Source organism: Aegilops tauschii, chromosome 3, assembly GCF_002575655.3.
Source record: "Aegilops tauschii subsp. strangulata cultivar AL8/78 chromosome 3, Aet v6.0, whole genome shotgun sequence".
In the NCBI taxonomy this organism is placed as follows: Eukaryota; Viridiplantae; Streptophyta; class Magnoliopsida; order Poales; family Poaceae; genus Aegilops; species Aegilops tauschii.
Window position 1 is genome coordinate 345,988,809 of NC_053037.3, and position 14,986 is coordinate 346,003,794.

The 14,986-nt window shown below is 46.7% G+C and overlaps 2 protein-coding genes across 2 annotated transcripts; both read left to right on the top strand.

The window, feature by feature from the left end:
* The first annotated feature begins 456 nt into the window (after positions 1-456).
* On the top strand, positions 457-1,817 carry LOC141020995 (uncharacterized). The gene has a single exon (XM_073495937.1). It carries the CDS (start codon positions 1,152-1,154, stop codon positions 1,815-1,817), a length of 666 nt encoding a protein of 221 aa, XP_073352038.1. The 5' UTR covers positions 457-1,151.
* Positions 1,818-4,034: 2,217 nt separating this feature from the next.
* Positions 4,035-4,529, top strand: LOC141042939 (uncharacterized). The gene has a single exon (XM_073511848.1). The coding sequence runs from the start codon at positions 4,035-4,037 to the stop codon at positions 4,527-4,529; it is 495 nt and encodes a 164-aa protein (XP_073367949.1).
* The last annotated feature ends 10,457 nt before the right edge of the window (positions 4,530-14,986 follow it).

Here is a 14,986-nt window from a genome sequence, read left to right on the forward strand (position 1 = left end):
ACAAGAATAACGACCGTGCTTGTAACAGTGCAACGTTACAGGTGATACATTCAGGACATGTTAGGGACCACCTTGCCACTATTTCAGACATGACCGTGCCTGTTCCGTCGTCACATTCATGCCTCTCAAAGTTAATTGAAAAACATTCCGGAAAAACAGTAACGGACGCCTATTGTCAATACTCACGTCACATACATTCGACATTCATTCCTTCGTCACAAAAGTAATTGCCGTGCCTCTGCCACAGAACATATAAGTGTAAAATGATTATTCCTACACTTGTAAAACCCGGAATGCCCTGGATAAATGTCGAATCCCACCTTGCGGCAAAACCATGGAGGCCGGTGCTTCTCAGGAACACATCTGTGGCTTTTTGCGCATGTAGTTGAGTGCACGGCTATTTGTCCGTGCCCGTGCCTCACGTAGCACCATAGCACGAATTGACGTCCGTGAATCACGTAACTTCATTTCCGTGCCTGACGTAGCATCGTATCTATGCCTCTACTTGCGCCTCTTGTTGTATAAGTGCTTCTTGCAGCTGCATATCCACGCCTGTCGTTGCTTCTCGTTCTTTCTGTCCATCTCGTAGCGTCAGCTGCAATAGTGCCTCTGAAGAAACACAGCACTGCTCGTACTAGCGAATGTATCACTGAAAACAATTGCCACTCCCAATGAATGTACCACGCCCATGTGTCTGAGAGTTAAACCAGCCACTTCAAGCATGCTTCTCTTGGTCAGAGACTTGTGCCTCTACATACTGCCCCTGCAGCCTCATGAGATAAATTGTAAAAGTTAACATTTGACAGCAAACTACGCAAGACAACGATCATCTCCTCGACTTGCTGGAGATACGACGATTGCTAAAAACATAACTGCTGATTTTATTTTTATTTTTTATAAAGAAAAACCATGATCAAAAACCCAGGATGTGCACAACCGCACCACCAGGGAGATGAAACCACGATCCAGAACCCACGATGTGCACAACCGCATCGACAGTTAGATCGTGCACTCCTTTGCCGCTTCCCCGCCCTTAAATTTAGAGTTCCGCTTCGGCCTTCTTACACGCAAACAACAGAAATCGCCATTTCGCTCCCACTCATTGTTCCCCATGAAAAACCAGGTTGCAGGAGGACCAACTGCTCCAGGCCATGGGATTCATCAAGGAATTCATGGAGGTGCAGGCCCACGGCAACACCAAGTTGCACGTGATCCACACCAACGACTTGCACAAGGCGGCGACCACCATCAAGCAGTACGAGCGACACCTCCAATTCGAGCACCACAAGATCGTCGGAGTTGATGTGGAGTACACCAACGACGTTGGCGAAGATCAGAAACCAGCCCTCGTCCAGCTCTCCGTCGGCAAGGATCATCCGGTGTTGCTCTTCCAACTGTGCGCCGCCGACAAGAACTGCACCAGGTTCGACAACTTCCTCGCCGACCCCAGATACACGTTTGCTGGCTTCTCCATCGACGGCGACATAGAGATGCTCGGGCGCGTCGGACAAGAGATCGCCCACTTTGTCGACATCCAGAAGGAATGGAGGGTGCCTACAGCTACCAAGCCTCTGGACTCCCTTGGGGATGTCTCAGGCATCCTTGTCCACGACTACTACAACAACATGAAGAAGAAGCTCACCAACGCAGAGCACCAGCACTGGGCGCGCATGCCCCTGTCCATGAGGCACATCGAGTACGCAGCAAAAGATGCTTACGCTGCATACGAGATATGGAGCCGCCTCACCATCATCCAGGAAGGCCTCCGCCAGGCAAAACTCGAGAAGGAGCAGACCAGGAAGCGCGCAAGGTCCTAGGGCGACTACGACTACTGAAGCGGGTGGTCTCGGCCAAGAAAAGTAACTAGAAGATTGCTCATGCCATTCTAGATTTCCCGTTAGATTTGCTTTCTTTCAAGACTGCCGTTTGCTTGTTCTAAATTTAGATTTGCTTGTGTCGCAGTTAACCTTGTAGTTTGCTTCCAGTTTACATATCTTCTGAACAAGTTTGTTTCCAGCGCAATGTTGCAATTTTCTATTATTAGAATATATTGGCGTGAACTGAAAAATATAAACATAGTACAGATACTATACGATTAGCGTAACGCACAGAGCAGGTACACATAGCATTCCACAAAAATGACGAGCATGCAATGCACTAGTACCTTTGTGGATGCAGCGTCGAAATGCAGGGACAACAATTACAGAATGCTCCTAAAAGCAGTGCACAATGTTCTAACAAACCATTGCACACACAAATATTAAAAATCGTTCGTATGGAACACTTTGGAAAAAAAATTGAATACAGAGGTAGTTAGGTGTTTATTCTCCTTGGAAGACATTGCTTACGCCCGTGAGCCTCAGAGAAGAACACTACAGAGGCACGGTTGTCCGTCAATAACACCAACTACTTAAAACGCCCATGAAGGCACTTCGGTGCCTCCACTCCTATGGAGACCGTGCGTAAATTGACATCACGTCCGTTAATGAGGCCGAATGCCTTCGAAGGCACATGAAACTCATAGGCCATGGCCCCGCAATGAAAACGTGTCAATGAAAGCTTCTTGAAAACAGAGGCACACCTTCACGTGCTTGCATCACGATCCTTCGCGTCCCTAACTCCCTTAGAATCACGTTCGTGCCTCCAGTTCATCGGGTAAAACCATACCTCTGTCGTGCGTAACATGTTAAGAAAGTTGCTGAAAATAGAAAGATCAGAAAACCAAGCATTACGTCGACCCCGCTGGCACTAAACGTGACGTCACCGAAAACGCAGAGGCAGGAGCGTGCCTTACGGCCAGCTTCCGACGTATCGGGTCTATGAAGATTTACTTCCTTCTTAATATGGGAGGTGACTATTGCAAAGGCATAGGCTCCATCATTCACCTCCGTGCCTCGGCAAGAACGACGACCGTGCTTGTAACACTAAAGCGTATAGGACACCTTAGGGACGACCTTGCAACTATTTCAGACATGACCATGCCTATTCCATCGGCACATTCATGCCTCTCGCAGTTAATTCAAAAACATTCCGGGATAACAGTAACGGACGCCTATTGTCAATCCTCGCGTCACGTACATTCGACGTACATTCCTTCGTCACACAAGTAATAGTCGTGCCTCTGCCACAGAACATATAAGTGAAAAATGATTCTTCCTACGCTTGTAAAACTCGGAATGCCCTGGATAAATGTCGAATCCCACCTTGCGGTAAAACCATGGAGGCCGGTGCTTCTCAGAAACACATCTGTGGCTTTTTGCACATGTAGTTGAGTGCACAGCTATTTGTTCGTGCCCGTGCCTCACGTAGCACCATAGCACGAATAGACGTCCGTGCAATAACGTAGCTTCAACTCCGTGCATCACGTAGCATCGTATCTGTGCCTCTTGTTTCGCCTCTAGTTGTATGAGTGCTTCTTGCAGCTACATGACCACGCCTCTCGTTGCTTCTCATTCTTTCTGACCATCTCATAGTGTCAGTTGCAACACGGACACACAACAGTGCCTCTGAAGAAACACAACACTGCTCCTACCAGTGAATGTATCACTGAAAACAATTGCCACTCCCAATAAATGTACCACGCTCGTGTGTCTAAGAGTTAAAGCTACCACTTGAAGCATGCTTTTGTTGGTCAGAGACTTGTGCCTCTACATACTGCCCTTGCATGCCTCACGAGATATGATGGTTGTTAAAAATATAACCGCATGCCTCACGAGATTGTAAAAGTTAACATTTGACAGCAAACTACGAAAGACAACGATCATCTCCACGACTTACTGGAGATACGACGGTTGTTAAAAATATAACTGCTGATTTTATTTTATTTTTTTATAAAGAAAAACCATGATCCAGAACCCACGATGTGCACAACCGTGTCGACAGTGAGATCGTGCACTCCTTTGCCACTTCCCCGCCCTTAAATTTAGACTCCCGTCGCGGCCTTCTCACACACAAAGAACAGAAATCGCCATTGCGCTCCCACTCATTGTTCCACACGAAAAATCAGGTTGCAGGAGGACCAACTGCTCCAGGCCATGGGATTCACCAGGGAATTCATGGAGGTGCAGGCCCACGGCAACACAAAGTTGCACGTGATCCACACCAATGACTTGCACAAGGCGGCGACCACCATTGAGCAGTACGAGCGACACCTCCAGTTCGAGCGCCACAAGATCGTCGGAGTTGATGTGAAGTACACCAACGACCATGGCGAAGATCAGAAACCCGCCCTCGTCCGGCTCTCCGTCGGCAAGGATCATCCGGTGCTGCTCTTACAACTGAGCGCGGCCGACAAGAACTGCACCAGGTTCGACAACTTCCTCGCGGACCCCAGGTACACGTTTGTTGGCTTCTCCATCGACGGCGACATAGAGATGCTCGGCCGCGTCGGACTGGAGATCGCCCACTTCGTCGACATCCAGAAGGAATGGAGGGTGCCTACAGCTACCAAACCTCTAGACTCCCTTGGGGACGTCTCAGGCATCCTTGTCCACGACGTAGAGCTCACCAACGCAGAACGCAGCCGCTAGGCGTGCATGCCCCTGTCCATGAGGCACATCGAGTACGTGGCAAAGGACGCTTACGCTGCGTACGAGATATGGAGCCGCCTTACCATCATCCAGGAAGGGCTTCGCCGGGCAAAACTCGACAAGGAGCAGACCAGGAAGCGCGCTAGGTCCTGTGGCGACTACGACTACTGAAGCAGGTGGTCTTGGCCAACAAAAGTATCTAGAACATTCTAGATTTCTCATTAGATTTGCTTTCCCTCAAGACTGCGGTTTGCTTGTTATAAATTTAGGTTTGCTTGTGTCGCAGTTAACCTTGTAGTTTGCTTGCAGTTTACATGTCTTTTGCACAAGTTTATTTCCAGTGCACCACAATAGGCACTTATGTGCCTCTGATACCAAGGGGACCGTGCGTAACTTGGCTTCACGTCATTTTACGCAACATTCTAGACGTCAACCAAAAGATTCACCTTCTCTCTGATATGTTCATTAATGAGGCCTAATCCTTCGAAAACACATGGAGCTCATAGTCCATGCCCCCCGCAATGAAAATGTGTCAGTGAAAGCATCTTTAAAGCAGAGGCACACCTTCACATCCTTGCATCACGATCCTTTTCGTGTCCGTACCTCCCTTAGAATCACGTCTCCGTGCCTCGGCAAATTTGACAAATTTGACCTATGGACGAAATCAAATCACGGAATGAACTGCTCGTGAAACTATTTCACGCGGCTGACCTTTTTGTGTGACGCCCGACACGAAGGCGCCACACTACATTGTGCAACGCCTCACAGATAGGCGCTACACGCCTGGCCAGCGTTGCACCCCAGACTGCCTAAAAATTGCTAAGTCATTGTGTAGAGCCTAAGAGCTAGGCGCTGGAGTGTATAGTGTGGCGCCTAGCTCTCAGGCGCTGCACTAGTGGTTGCACTACATAATGAAGCAACCACTAGTGCAACGCCTAGAAGCTAGGCGCTACACTATATAGTGTGGCGCCTAGCTCTCAGGCGTTGCACACTGACTTAGTAATTTTCGGATCACACGGGTGCGACGCTGGCCAGAAGTGTAGCGCCTATTTGTGAGGCGTTGCACAGTGTAGTGTGGCACCTTCGTGTCGGGCGTCACACAAAAAGGTAAGCCGCGTGAAATAGTTTTACGGGCAGTTCATTATGTGATTTGATTTCGTCCATAGGTCAAATTTGTCAATTTTGCCCCGTGCCTCCAGTTAGTTACGTGCATGCCTCTACGTCGGGTAACACCATACCTCTGTCGTGCGTAACATGTTAAGAAAGTTGCTGACAACAAAAACATCAGCAAACCGAGCATTACGTCCACCCCACTGGCACTAAACGTGACGTCATCGAAAACGCAGAGGCAGGAGCGTGCCTTACGGATAGCTTCCGACGTATCGGGTCTGTGAAGATTCGCTTCCTTCTTAATATGGGATGTGACTATCGCAGAGGCAAAGGCTCCATCCTTCACCTCCGTGCCTCAACAAGTACGACGATCGTGCTTGTAACAGTAAAGTGTATAGATGATACATTAAGGAGACATTAGGGACCACCTTGCACCTATTTCATACGTGACCGTGCCCGTTCCGTCGGCACATTCATGACTCTCACAAAAGTAATTGCCGTGCCTCTGCCACACAACATATAAGTGAAAAACAATTCTTTGTACACTTATAAAACCCGGAATGTCCTGGATAAATGTCGAATCCCATCTTGCGGTAAAACCATGCAAGACGGTGCTTCTCAGAAGCACATCTGTGGCTTTTTTGTGCATGTTGTTGAGTGCCTCTCTAGAATCTAACCATGTTGAAACCATATTCAAATCTAAGCACACTGAAATCTCTAGAATCAAATATGTGCCCTAGTTGAGACGTTTATTTTGTACTTGAAACTGCAATCTATAATTAAACAATACAGCGTAATAAAACATACGCCTTCCGACCCAAATATGGTACTTAAAACTGCAATTTGTAATAAAACATACACCTTCCATCACAAATTAATTCGCTCAACCCTGTACTAACCAGTACAATGTGAATTGTACTGCAAAGTTGACACATTTATTTTGGACGGGGTAGTACCACTACTTAAGAACAAAACACGATTGCTTGACATGGAAACGAAACTGTCTCCATTCTGACATCGACGATTGCTTGACACTGTTCAACCTTTACAGACACACAAAACATGAAAAGCATGGAAAGGCAAACATCTACCAACAAAACTACACCACTCCCCGTCGTCGGAGATGTCCACTATCTCCATTCTGACATCGACGTCGTTGGCCTCCGCCTCCTTCTCCGCATCCAGCTCGTCGAAGAGCACATTGGTCTTCGGCTGTTCTTCCCGGAGGAAGCGCCGGTTGGACTCCACATACGCCTCATCTTGGATGGACTCCAGGATAGCGGTCTGCTCCGCCATCAAGGCCGACTCATCGAGATAGAACTCCACCTCGTCTTCCTCGTCACCCCACTCCTCGTCGTCCTCGTCTTCCTCGTCACCAGCCTCCTCGTCGTCCTTGTCATCTCCCTCCTCGTCGTCCTCGTCGTCCTCGTCCACGCCTTCCTCGTCGTCCTCGTCATCCTCGTCCAAGCCTTCCTCGACGTCCTCGTCATCCTTGTCCAAGCCTTCCTCGTTGTCCTCGTCATCCTCATCCACACCTTCCTCGTCGTCCTCGTCCACACCTTCCTCGTCGTCCTCCTCATCCCCGTCCATGCCTTTCTCGTCGTCCTCGTCATCCTCGTCCACGCCTTCCTCGTCGTCCTCCTCATCCTTGTCACCCCCTCCTCTTCCTCCATCACATCTCCCCCCACTGGATCACCCCCTCCTCTTCCTGCATCACATCTCCCCCACTGGATCAACTCCCTGCATGAGCTCCGATGCATCCCCCTCCACTTCCTCTACCTCCCCAATCTCCTCCGGCCCCAGTGAGTCCGGAGACATGCCCGCTGCGACCTGAGCGGCGCGCCTCGAACGGATGTCCTCCTGCAACTGAAAGCGACGCTCGAGAGTAAGCATCGCATAAGTAGTTATCTTGTGCCGAACCATGGCGGGGAACGTCACAAACGAAAAGAGGAAGATGGGTGATTTCCTAAGATTGCCGGCGAAAGAGGGAGAAGCAGGATGATGTCTAGTGGTGGCGGACGCCGCTCGGCTTAAATAACTGCTTCTTGACCTCGGGCGATGAGCCGGAATGGTGACACGCGGCGTTCACTTCACCGACGGATGAGACGGCCGTCGGTGCTTTTGGATTCCGCAGCGCCGACACATGGCGTTCACTCTATTAAATACCTCCACCTCCTCTAGAGCGGTGTCACTGGAGGAAATGCACGTCGGACCCTTGGGTTTCCGGAGCAGCGTTCACACCGAATACGAGGAGACGCCCGTCGAAAAACGGTGGGGTTTCTGCAATCAACACACGAATGTGACTCTGTGTAACGCATAACCGTGCCTCTACTGACTTCATAGTTGTGCCTTTCAGTGCGAACGATTCAACAGAATCATTTGGAACACCAAGACAAACTAACATCACTCTACACAATGCGACGTCGTGCCTTCCTGGGACCCATAACCGTGCGAAGAATATACCACACCAGCGTCTCTCAAATAGGCCATTCCGTGCCTCACAGAGTAAACAGTGGCTGTTCACATCTGAACCAATTCCGGTGGGTCTCCCCAATTAAAGAAAGAACCTGACGGTGCCTTTGTGTGCTGAACGCCCGTGCCTCTCCGTCCGATCGAGTCGACGGAATCATTCGGAACACAAACACACAAGAAACTGACTGTATATTATACGGCAGCATGCCTTTTAGCGCTTCACGCCCGTGCCTGTGACCCTTAACACTGCCACGAACGTCCACGCCATCGTCTGTGCACAAGTCGTGTCGTTACCTAGTACAGAACCGTAGCTGTAGTCACTTCACGTACGTGCTTCTAATAAAAGAAGCGCCACACAAAGCCGTGGCTTTTAAAAACATTACGCTTTTAAACACCTCGACTCCCGAACTGGCCACGCGCAAAGTAAACATTTAGCGTTAACACCTAAACCCATTCCGCTTTGTTTCAACAATAAACTTACGAAATGTGACTCTCCAACACACCCAACCATGCCCTGATGGCATTCATGTCCGTGCCTCTTCTTCTGAGCGAGTCAATGGAATTATTTCGAACACAAATACAGGCGAACATGATTCTACAGAAAACTATGCCATCTAGAACACCAAGACAAACTAACATCACTCTACACAATACCACGCCGTGCCTTTAAACACCTCACGCCCATGCTTCTAATAAAAGAAGCGCCGCGCAACTCAGCACAGAGCCGTGGCTTTTAAAAACAAGGAAATTACGATTTTAAACACCTCGACTCTCAAACCGGCAACTCGCAAAGTAAACATTTAGCATTAACACCTAAACCCATTCCTCTTTGTTTCAACAATAAACTTACAAAACGTGACTCTCCGACGGACCCAACCATGCCCTGATGGCATTCATGTCCGTGCCTCTTCTACTGAACTAGTCAACGGAATCATTTCGAACACAAATACAGGCGAACGTGACTCTACATAAAACCACGCCATCTGGAACACCAAGACAAACTAACGTCACTCTACACAATAAAACACCGTGCCTTTCTGGGACCCATGACCGTGGAAGAATATACCACACTAGCGTCTCTCAAATAGGCCATTCCATGCCTCACAGAGTAAACAGTGGGTGTTCACATCTGAACCAATTCCGGTGAGTCTCCCCAATTAAAGAAAGAACCTGACGGTGCCTTTGTGCGCTGAACGCCCGTGCCTCTCCGTCTGATCGAGTCGACGGAATCATTCGGAACACAAAAACACGGGAAAGTGACTCTATATTATACGGTAGCATGCCTTTTAGCGCTCCACGCCCGTGCCTATGACCCTTAACATTGCCACGAACGTCCACGCCATCATCAGTGCACAAGTCATCGTCCGCGGCTATATTCACTTCATGTTCGTGCTTCTAATAAAAGAAGCGCGACGTAACTCAGTACAGAACCGTGGCTTTTAAAAACAAGGAACTTACGCTTTTAAACAACTCAACTCTCGAATCTCACAAAGTAAACAGCTAGCGTTAACATCTAAAACCATTCTGCTTTCTTTCCATGACAAACGTACGAACGTGACTATGCAAAAGACGAAACCATTCCCCCATGGGATTCACCTGCGTACGTGCCTATTTTTCTCAACGAGTCAACGGAAACATTTCGAACACAAATACAGGCGAACGTGACTCTATATAAAACCACACCATGAATCTGTGGGATGCAAGCCCGTGCCTGTGACCCAAAACACTGCAACACAGAAAAGCCACGAACGTACACGCCTTCATCAGTACATAAGTTACAATACTAGGTTCACAACCATGGATGCAGAGACTTCACGTCCCGTGCATCATAAGTAATGGCGCCTAATTACAACGATACTCGAAACCCAAATACATTTTGTTAGCAAGGTAGCTGACAGCGAAATTTCACAAGACAAGGTAAGAAACTCCACTCCACTGCTTAACAACACCAGACGCACACAACAGCCAGGGACGCTGCTGTATACCTAGTCCCCACCGACCTTGTTGCTGGTTTGCTCCCGGCGCAGTTCATCAATCTCCTTCTTCAGCGCCTTCATATTCTCATCATGTCGCTTCACAGCTGCGGCCGATTCCTACAACGACCGGATGTGCTCTTCAAGGAGATTTCTCGTCTCAACCGTAATTTCTACGATCCTGGCATTCGCCTTCTCCAAATCTTCCTTTGTTTCCTCGCAAAGCTTCTTCCACGCGTAGGTGATCTCCAGCAGCTGCTCGTACGTTTTTTTTGACTATGTACTGTGAAGCAATAGCTCCACAGTCTTTTATTTAAAATTAAAAGAATAGAGGTCCACCTATATACAAACTAGAAAGGAAGAAAAGAAACTTACCTACTTACCTATGTTACAAAATACAACAAACTAAGGAAGATTATTAACCCAAGCTAAGAAAGCAGGTTTAACACTCTCCTCACTCTATGGTACAACAAGTTGATATCATGTACAAATTTACCCCTCCACACGCCAAACGAGGCCCTCTCTGATATGAAGATCTTCCCATTCCTAGTAGTCCAAATGCATCAGGCCGCAGTGAGCATAACCTCAAAGAAGAATGGTTGCTGAAAATTCTTCTTGGCGTGCAAAAGGCAGGAGGTCACATCCTGTCCGCCCAACCAATCAATCTGGAGATAAGACCAGACCCGTTGACTGAAATTGTAATTGAAGAAGAGATGGAACCTATCCTCATGCAGACGGGCAGGACAAAGTACACAAAAATTATCCTCTTGATCAGTCCTCCAATGTCTCCTGAGAAGGAGGTCTCGAGTGTTCAGGCGATCAAAAAAGAGCAACCAGCCAAAAACCTTGATTTTCATCGTGCATGAACTTCTCCAAAGCCAAACACAAGGCGTAATTGTCGGAAGGTGTGTGTGCATTATGGTGTAAAAACTCTTAGCAGAGTAATGTAACATCCCAAATTTTCAATTTGGAATGTTATACATTAGATCATCATGCATAACATATTTTATTGCTTTTGTTTTGCGATCCTAAAAATTCTACGCAACTCAAGGACCCACGGAGAGAGTTGGGGATTTCGTTATTTTCATGTTTGGGTTTTCTCAAAATTTGAAAATAGGATCATTTGTTTTAATTATTTTTATCTCTGAAAAATATTTCACATTTAAAATATATGAGAGGGGATAATATGACTTCTCCAAAATAATGAAATATTGGAGGAAAAATATTAAAAACAAATATTTTATTTATTTGGATTTTATTTGATTTTATTTGAATTAGGAAAAATACACGTTTTTCAAAATTGCATTTAGACCCCAAATAAATGTTCATCTTGTCCGGCTAGATTTTAGAGGACGGAGAAAATTTATTTCGGTATTTTTGGAATCCATTTAGTATTTATTTTCTTACTTTTTCTGCACGCCTGTTTAAAAAAAAGTCAAGCGACCTACCGGGCCATGTCCGGCTAGGACTCTTGGCCCGGCCGGCCCTTATAAGCCGGGAGGCCACCCCGCAGCCCAACCCGAGCCGCCCCGCCACCCAAACCCTAGCGCCGCTCCGCCGCCGCTGCCGCCCGTCGCCCCGCCGCCTACCCCGCCGCCCCACCGGAGCCCCGCCCGACGCCGGAGCCGCCCTGCCGCCGCCCTCCCGCCGCCCGAGGTTGACCGCCGCCGCCGCCGGTTTCCGCGAGAAAACCTCCCGGTTTTTCATTCGGTTTTTATTAAACCCTAGATTTTTTTATAGATCGGTTTAGTTTTTTTTCGGTTTACTTATTTTGCGGACGTTCGTCTGTACATTTGTTTTAACGAACGGTTTTCGTCGTTTAACCGCAGACAGCGAAGGTCGTTCGTTAGCCTGTTCGTCAGTTTTTCTTTTTCTCGGATTTTCCGCGATTTCGATCGCGATATCTGATCCGATTTTCGTTCTAGTATAACTTTTCGCTCGTTTATCGGAATCAGGCGATTCAAGCGCCTAGAGTTTCATCTCAAAACCCTCTTTCTGTTTAATCAACTTAAACAAGTTTTTGCTACTGTAAAATTTGACTTAGGTCCAAATTAGTAAACGAAGCTTGTTTCTTTCGCCGTTTGAGTTTCGTTGCTTCGTTCGATTTGATTCTTTTTGCAAACCGGAGTTCTTAAGTTGAACTTTCTGGTTAGATCTCTTATTTTGAGCTTTACCCGTGCACCCTTGCTTGATTGCTTATGTATGTATTGTTTGTTTGCGATAGAGTACCCGGAGTGCGAAGCGTGCTATTACGAGTCTCTAGGTTTCACGGATCATCAGCAAGGCAAGTAACACTTTGATCATATCTTTTTCATACCCAGTTTTTATGCATTAGATTCAACCCTCAAACATTGCATGAGTAGGATTGATAACATGTGGGTATTGGGAAGTAGTTGATGAGGTAGGAACCCACTGCCCTGCATTCAAACCCTTGGGAGTTACTTCTACGTTTGCTTATATTGCTATGCTATGCTTGTAGACGTGGATTGGGTTTGAGTGATTACATGACAGATGTGAGATTGTTAATTAATGGTTAACTTAAGGTGGCTACTTTAATTTACATCTGGGTGGATTGAGGCACCTGGGGAACCCAGTGATTGCCTGTATTTTTTTGGAAATCCCGGGGTACCGTGTGATTCTCCTATGGACCGCCACCCAGGCTCAAAGGGATCATGAGATTATTCATACTAGAAACTTCCGTGTGCAGCCACAAGCTATTATGGGCTCTAGCATAGTTGATTAAGTCGTGTGAACTATTACAGTGGTAGACTAGCAGATGTAGGGGAAAGTAGGTGTAACTGTCTACCCATCGTAAGGTGCTAACGCTTCTGAAAGACTGTGTCTCGGTCATCCGTTTCTCAAACACCATGTAGTGCGAGAAATCCAACGGAGGAGATCGAGTCTTGTGGGGAAAAGTGCACAAACCTCTGCAGAGTGTACAAACTAATCATGGTTAGCCGTGTCCCCGGTTATGGACATCTTGAGTATCTAGTTCTTGGATTATCATGTGAATCTCATCATCATGTTACTTAATTTAATTTGATTGGGTTAATCACGTTCTTAATTGGGATTGAGTTGGAGGTACCTTCTCAATGTTTAACAACCACCATGATAGTTAAATAAAATATATTCCTTTGCAGTAGGGAAAAAATTGGCTTTATGCAAAAACCGTAACCATAGAGCTTTCCACCAGCCAAATATGCATGTAGTGATAGCATTACTCTGTTCATTACTCTCTATGTGTTACTTTGCCAGCATATTCCATGTGCTGACCCGTTTTTGGGCTGCAACGTTCATGTTGCAGACTTTTCAGACGACGAGTAAGGTGTCATAGGTCGTGGTCTTATACTCAGTGATGCCGTTGGAGTTGATGGACTCGCTTTATCTTCCAAGGCTTCCGCTGTTATCGTATTTAGATGGCCTTAAGCCATATTTATTGTATTAAGTTCTCTCTTGAGACTATTCAATGTAATAAGTGTGTGATTGCTACACCGTTATAAATCCTTCAAGTACTGTGCGTGTCAGCATTACCGATCCTGGGATGACACTGATGCACAGAGACTAGATTGTTTGAGGTCTGGTCGCTACAAAGATGGTATCAGAGCACACGCTGACTGTAGGACACGACCACTAAGCTAAAGCCCTAGATCACTACTCTCTTCTCATTGTTGACTCCTCTCCTTTCTTCCACTCTTTTAGGATGGCGGATGCAAGGAACAAGTTCGCGCAACCGGATGAGGATACACCTTTTGGACGACACTTGAAGGAAGTTACTAAGTACCTGAACATCGGAATACCAAGCTTCACCGGGACCTACAATGCCACACTACCAGAAGAGGAGCGCTGGATGATTAAAGTTCAAGTTCCAGGAAGGACGTTCGCGCCAGTCACTGAGCCCATAGAGTTTTCTTTCGATGCACTAACCTGGAGTCTAGGAAAGAGCATGGTAGCCCACATCACCATGGGACGCATTGGAGAAGTGTACCACAATGATCTTAAGGATACTATCTATCAGATTTGTGGGCGCCGAGACGAGAAATGGGAGATGATCAGCACCAGGAAGGATAGATCTATTGCAGCTTTCATTCAAGAGTTAAACCAGCACATTCGTCGCCAGGAGAACCAGATGTGCGCAGACATGATAGATCTGAAGAAGGCAAAGACTAGGATCATGGAGCTGGAGGAAGAACTCAAGTCTACACCAGATGGATATGAGGAGGAAATCGCAACATTATTGGAGAAGAATGACAATCTGATACAGAAGCTAGGAGTTTTCATGGGAGACCCAGCACCAGGAGGAGATGACGACGATTCTACTTGCCCAGAGAACTACATCATCATCGACGACACCGACTCGGACCCCAGTGATGATGATTGGGAGGATGAAGCCAGAGCAGATATCATGGAGTCTTTGACCGATCAATTTTTCTAGTAGACCACCAAATTAGTAGTAGTATTCCACCATGTATATAGTATAGTCCAAACACTTTGTAACGATAGTTAGATCGATTTTATGCCTTGTTTGAATTGATTGGAGTGATATGATTATGTTTGTCTCATGTGCATATGGGTAGTGTTTTCCCTCTAGACCTCATTATGTGTATTATTATTCATTCGAGAACATTTTATCTTACCATCTAAACCTTACAATTATATTTACAGAATATCATTTGTAGTGTTTTTCCCTATAAAAAAGACTTCCCCTCACTGATATGGACTCAGCAGCCATACTGCTCACACCTGAACCTAATTTCTATCACTAATTGGCCAAACCAAGAGTTAGGAGGAAGACTTGATATAACAAGAAAACAATGGATTGATCACCTTTTTAGCTCAGGAAATGAAAGAAAAGGGCTATCTTATGAATCTATGTAGATTAGGTTTCAGATTCTTTTTGTGCAG